The 6,703-nt window shown below is 37.6% G+C and overlaps 1 protein-coding gene across 1 annotated transcript; it reads right to left on the reverse strand.

Annotated features, from left to right (window-relative positions):
- Positions 1 to 5,189: 5,189 nt before the first annotated feature.
- LOC149011781 (NDR1/HIN1-like protein 13) lies at positions 5,190 to 5,945 on the reverse strand. Its single transcript, XM_089162763.1, has one exon. The coding sequence runs from the start codon at positions 5,943 to 5,945 to the stop codon at positions 5,190 to 5,192; it is 756 nt and encodes a 251-aa protein (XP_089018889.1).
- Positions 5,946 to 6,703: the final 758 nt, after the last annotated feature.

Here is a 6,703-nt window from a genome sequence, read left to right on the forward strand (position 1 = left end):
GATACCCACCATGATGGTATCCTGGAAATCTCCAGTTCATCCGATCCTTCTCCCTCTCTATACCTACGACATTGCCTAGCTACCATGGCTTGCCGCCTCTCTAGACGAAGAACAAAGCGAATCCCGGCCGATCGGACTTGTTTGGGGTGTATGAAGACTCCGATAACCTCCACACCACCGACTCCTCGGATCCTGGCCTCAACACCGATTTGGGCGGGCAAGCCATGGGAACCAGGATCTAGATCAAGCCTCCCAAGATGTAATCGGTGCGAAGCGGTGTTGGCTCGAGTTGAAGAGTTTCGATGACGGGAATGCCCGGATCTCCCGGATGGAAAGGCTAGTGCGAGTCCGAGCTACCACCGGAGAGGCGGCATGGCGCCAATTTATGGCGAGGGAAAGAGCATCCGGAGGGTTTGGGAGATGGAATAGACGAGTTCAAGGAATGTGGGTTAGTAGAAAAACGGGGAAGTCGGAGAGATCTTTGAGATGGGTTGGGAGATCCAAACTCGGTTTGATAAGAACCCACTTCCCGAAGCTCGAACATCGGTATTTCCTCCATTAAAGACGACATAAGGCGATAGCGATAGTTTCGGATCTTGGTTGTGGATCTCAATAATCGAAATAGGGTTTAATTTTCTTGCGTAACGGGGATAAGATATTTTTTATGTTTTGTAAATTTGAATCATCAAGACCCTTGAATATAAAATAAAAAATTATAATTATAATTATAATTTATCTTAATATAAACCGTTAAATTGAAATAACTACATGGTACAATCTTGACCATTGCACCACAAGGGATTTGGCCATCAAAATTATGATTTGTCCTTAATTAGTCATTCTATAAACCTTAGGGGAGCCATATGCAAAGATGAACGGACTAAAAGTGACAGGACCAAACCTAGGGGGTCCAGATGAAATACCCATATATATATAAATATATTATATATATAATATATATATATATATAATATATATAATATATATATATATATAATATAATATATATATATATATAATATATATTAACCGACAAGAGGACCGACTAAGAGAACCGACAAGAGACAATGGGGAAGAGTGATGGTGCTGCGTAGTGGAGAAGACTTACAGAAGAGAAGAAGTAGAAAAGCAAGAGAAGAGAAGAGGAGAGAGAGAAAGAGTAGAGAAGAAGTGGAGGGAGAGAAGAGAAATGGAAGGAAGCCAAAAGGCCAGAGGAGCACGTGGAGAAGAGGAGAGAGAAGGAGGGGGAGAAGAGGAGAGAGAGAAAGAGAAGAAGAAGTGGAGGGAGAGCAGAGAAATGGAGGGAAGCCAAAAGGCCGTGGAGAAGAGGAGAGAGAAGGAGTGAGGAGGAGAAGAGGAGAGAGAGGGAGTGGAGAGAGAAGAGGAGAGACAAGAGAGGAAAGAGAAGAAAAATCGCGGGGAGGAGAGAGAAAGTAGGAGAGAGAAAATAATATAAAAAGGGGAAAATTCCCTGTTGGCTCCTGCGTTTTCTTAATTGCCGTTGATCGATCGAGATGCAGGGAGAGCGGATTATGATGGAACCAAGGTCAGGACACGCACGGAACAGGTAAGTAATATTGACCAACCTATGCATGATAAGTGGGTGTTTTCTTTAATAGATATGTAGCATGCACATGGTAACATAAAGTCTACGTTATTTATTCGGTGATACAATTTATGGAAAGTGCATGATATATGCCTTTGTGTATTGAACAAAATGCATGGAATTGGAGACCAGTTCAATGAGTAGATTGAATTGGTTGAAATGGAATGTGGATAGTGTGCTTGAACTGCTAATCATGAATTGCAAGAATGGTTATGCATGTTAAATGTAAATTATCATGCTTTCATATGTAAATGATGGAATGTCATGAACTGTGTTTAGGGGAGATTGAATGATATCATGCTCTCATGTTTAAATGATTTAATTGTATGGAATTGTGTCCAGCGTTACTCATATGAGACTGAATGATGATTGAAATGAAAAATGTATATGGAAATATGTAGAGCATGGTAAGGCAATTTTAAGAAAGAGTAAAAGAATAAAATGTTAAAGGCTACGAAACCTGGTACATGTACCCAAATGGGAGGGCATGAAGCGACACGAAGTCCGGGAGGGCAGAAGCAAGCGAAAAGTGAAAAGAAAAGAAAGGAAATAAAAGAAATAAGGAAAGGAATAAAATGTAATGGCACGTAAGTCTGGTACATGTACCCAAATGGGAGGGCAGAAGCGAGACCGAAAAGTGGAAAGATATACTAGACCGATGATGGCCTCGTAGAGAACACCGGCCTTGAGCCAAGAGAGGCGATGCCATGTGTGGTTTTGACTGATGCCACTGTGGTTTGACGAGCCACGTGTGGTTGAGACCGATGCCACTTGTGTGGTTTAGGCGATGGTGCCTCTCACAGGTAGCGCTAGGTCTAGTTTAATGAAAAAGGGAAAAGGAAAAGGAAAAGAAAAGGAAAAAGGAACAGGAAAATGATAAAGGAAAAGAAGAAAAGAAAGGAAAGTTTGGAATGTATAATGTTATATGATTTGATGTGATAATTGGTGCAAATGAACGCCGGCTAATTACATGGTTGTCTTTATTGCTTACTAGGCCGCAAAGCTCATTATTGTAAATGTTGACAGTACAGATCATGATAAAGGCAAGTGTTGCCATCTGTCAATGCCAAAGTTGAAGATGTAATCTCATTCACGTACGTGATGTGTATAACGGACAGGAATGTATATATTCTGAGACGAGAGATCTAGACAACGGAAAGGTCAAAGTAAATAAACGGACTTAGACGTGACATATAAATGTTAGAGTCAACGTCAACCGGTTGTTTGTTTTGAGAATGTTTTGTCTAGCATTTTGTTTTATTGATTATAAAGAGGTGTTAACGAAGAGGAGCTATCACGTGCCCTAGTGGAATGTACATGATTTGGGCCCCACCAAGCTTGTGAAAACCGGGGTCGTGACAAATTACCTTATAAAAAATTCTCTAGAGGATAAAAGAGAAGTATTTAGAATGGACGGAGGTGCAAATTGTCATCAAATCATAAATAAAGAGAAAATCTAATGATTATCCGAAGCAGAGAAGGATTAACCATAAAAGGAAATGGATGGATGTACACACCACACCTTATAAAACTTTTTATTAGCTATTCTCCCATGGGCATTGCGTTGAGTCTACTTCCTAATGAACTTCTTAGTGGGCACCTAGATTTGCCGCATAACTTTTTAAATTAGAATGAAATTTGAGCCATGAGTAGTGCCGAAGAATATCAATTGGAATTCATATGAGAGCCATAAAGATATTTGTCAAATGTGATGAGGTGGGCTTCTTTTAATCGGATGGAGTCAACACACATTCAAGCCTAGGTTATCTTCATAACCATTCATGGCCATTATCATGAATGGGGTTAACATAATTTGAATAGATTAACTCCTATTCATAGCCTTGATTAGAATATGGAAATTGATTCTCGGCTTAGAAGGGAAGGTTGGGTCAAGGTGATTTATTATGCATTAGAGGAGAAGGCACAAGGTTATTGATTCTCCATTAGTAGAGAATTGTTTCTCTACTTAAGTGGGGGTAGGTTGGTTAATGGTCTCATTCAACACCATGAGGAGCTCAAGTGGTGTAAGGTGTGGTTTTTGACCAATATAAACCCAACTCCATCCTTAACTACTTTGTAATTCATCATTAATTCTTGGTGGTGGTGTTCGTAGTAGTATTGGTGTTGTTGCTTGTGGTGGTGGTGTTCATATGTGGTGACGATGGATAGGGTTATTTTTCATCTGTGTTTCAGTGGAGGACGGCTCGTGTTGCCCATGAAAATCTCGGATAATCTCTATCTGCCATTGGTGAGCTTCCTCAGCCTTGGCTGAGGTAGGCAACTATTTACTAATAAGTAGAATTTATGGTTTCAAATTTTTTGGATTACAGATGTTTCATAAAAAATAATAAGAATGTCTGCTCTAGATACCCTTCCCATTTCAATTCACAACTTCACAAATACAACTCACGCTTGCTTGTGTGACTTTTTATCCTTTTTTTATTTAGTTTAGCAAAAACTAACTTTGCTATTTATTTTTTAAATAAGTTAGTCGTCTATGCACAGATCATTAGTAGTTAACATAGAAGCATTAAAAGGAACATCTTGTATTTCATTGGAGGTGAAATTAAAACTCATCCAATATTTTGTGCCTCTATTCAATTTAGATGTACACTGCAGAACAATCTCTGGCAAAGTTCTTATCCTAGATACATCAATACGGATTGAGAGTTTTAATTTTCAAGAGAAACTTTATGATTATTTTAAACATTCGATTATTAAAGCGTAAATGCAACATTACTAATTAACTACAATTCTTCTTCCTGCCATAAAAAAATAAATAAATAAAGAAAAAAAGCAAATTTTTATTTTTACATTTTTCTAAAGATGTATATCTCATGCTACATGTCTAAAATTTCTTTGAAAATTCTGAACATATTGGCAATCCCTACAATGTCAAAACATGAGAATTTAGTTTTATATTGAAATTAAAAGATTAAAAAGAAAAAAAAGGGTCCATTGTAACTAGGCATGCAGATTTCCTAGACAAAGTGACCAAATCATCAAAAAAAAAGAAAAAAAGGAAAATAGAGAATAACTGCAAATTGGATTGTCAACCAAACATCATTATTGTTAGGATGAGCAATCAATTAATCACTCACAATCGAATAGATAACAAGAAGAAAAGAGACATGAATTTTACCCTTGTTCATCTTAATGTGAAGTTACATCAAACATTAAGTTTTTCGCTATACTCTTCTCAAAAACAGCTATTACAAATGTTATGTTACAAAAAAAAAACCCTAAGTCATAGCTATACCTGGGCTCAAACCCAAACTGTAAAAGCGTGAGCCATATTCAACAATTATATGAGCTCATTAGTAGATATTCCAGAAAAAATAAAACTTCAAAGAAATAAAGAACCATTAAAGATTTGAGGATTGAGATTATCTTTAATTAGAGCACACCGATTAGAGAAAATATTGAATACCCATATACAGGTAAGAGACCAGCTTCAGCTCTCTTAATCTTGAGATAGATAGTATTTGAAATACAAATCATACCAAATGGCAACAATTAACTTCAATAAATCGTGTGGGTTACAACATTTTCTTAAAAGTCAGAAATAATGTACAAAATGAACTTACCATAGCTGCAGCACCCTAGCGCCGCATTTTTGGGATACAATGCTGCCATTTTCAAGACTCTTAATAACAACATTACAGTTCACAGCAATCCTCTTCAGAGAAAAAGAGTTTGGCGCAAGCTCCAACATCACAGGAGCATTAATTTTCACCACCAAAGGTACAGTATTTTGGCCATTCAAAGCAGTACTCATAGCGTTATTGTAAGGCACAATTCCTGTTGTTTTGACAGTGAAAACCGTGACGTTCTGTGGTGGCTGATAAAATACAGGCATGGATCCATTGGTGAGTAGCAGATTAGAGTTATAAACTGTGATGGAACTGCCTGATTCATAACTGATTCCAGTTTTAGGGCTGGTGTTGTCAGCTGAGATTTTGATATCAAACTCTTGTAAAATCTCATTAGGAGGTACACCTCCTATGGTCACAGAGACGTTTTGGACTGAATAATTGGTTGGCATTGACACCCCAAAGATGTTGTCAATGACAAAACTGGTAATAAAGGCCCAGCTGAAAATTTTGAGGAAAAAGCCGATGCAAAAAATCAAGCCAAGCAAACAGCAATACCGACCACCGCAGCGGCTGCGGCGGGTTGTCCTAGCAGCGCCGCCGCCAGGTAACTGAACATTGAAGGTTTCTGCTTGTGGGGGTGGGAGTTGGTCGAGCATTGGACGACTGGATGAACTTAGATTTGGGTTGAAGTTCTCTTCATCGGTGGCTGGATCTGGGTGTCTAGGATACATTCTTTCGGCCATTTTTGTAAGGTTTCTCAGCTTTTTGATTGGGTTGAAGATGTACAATTCTGTTCTAAATAAATTCTCATTTATAATACTGGGATTTTGTGTTGATGGTGTCAACTGTGTCAAGAAACTCTTGCATGACTCTTCTTCTTCCTGTATTTTTTTTCCTCTTTCAATATTAGGCATGAGATTAATATTATATATAGCACTGGAGAGTCAAACCCTAACCTCTTCAATAATAGGTATGGTCATTATTGACTCAACAACCCTTCCATGATAATTCAAGTTAATTTTATTCTTTTCACTTCTTCAGGTATGAGTTACTTGGTTTTCTCAAACTTGGTCAAAGTAAGTATCATTGCTTTTTTTAATTTTAAGATTTTTAATAAAAAATATTTATTATCAATTGGCGTGATATATGTTGTTACAAATCACAGCCAACATGAACTAGAGCTTTATTCAAACATAAATTTATGTTGTCACCCCCATTAAGTTTTAATTTATCTCATTAAATTGGTTTACTTGCTTGACTAAGGTTAGTGATTCAAAAAGTTTTGATGTAACAATGATACGCGTGATGTTGTTCGTACTACTGCCACTACCAAGTCAGTCAGTTAGTCATAATAACTCCATCTTTATATTGCATGATGTGAGATGTATCCATGGCTTAAAATGAACTTGATTTGTTTTAATTGCTTGGATAATGTTGGTTTTAACAGTAGAATTGTTAAATATGTACTTACCATTGGCAGGGGATCTCAATTTTCTTAGAG

Source organism: Hakea prostrata, chromosome 7 (assembly GCF_041222555.1).
Source record: "Hakea prostrata isolate BN-2017 chromosome 7, UWA_Hpros_2, whole genome shotgun sequence".
NCBI lineage: Eukaryota > Viridiplantae > Streptophyta > Magnoliopsida > Proteales > Proteaceae > Hakea > Hakea prostrata.

Coding starts and splice junctions, on each gene's coding strand:
- LOC149011781 (XM_089162763.1), bottom strand. CDS start 5,945: ATGGCCGAAAGAATGTATCCTAGACACCCAGATCCAGCCACCGATGAA.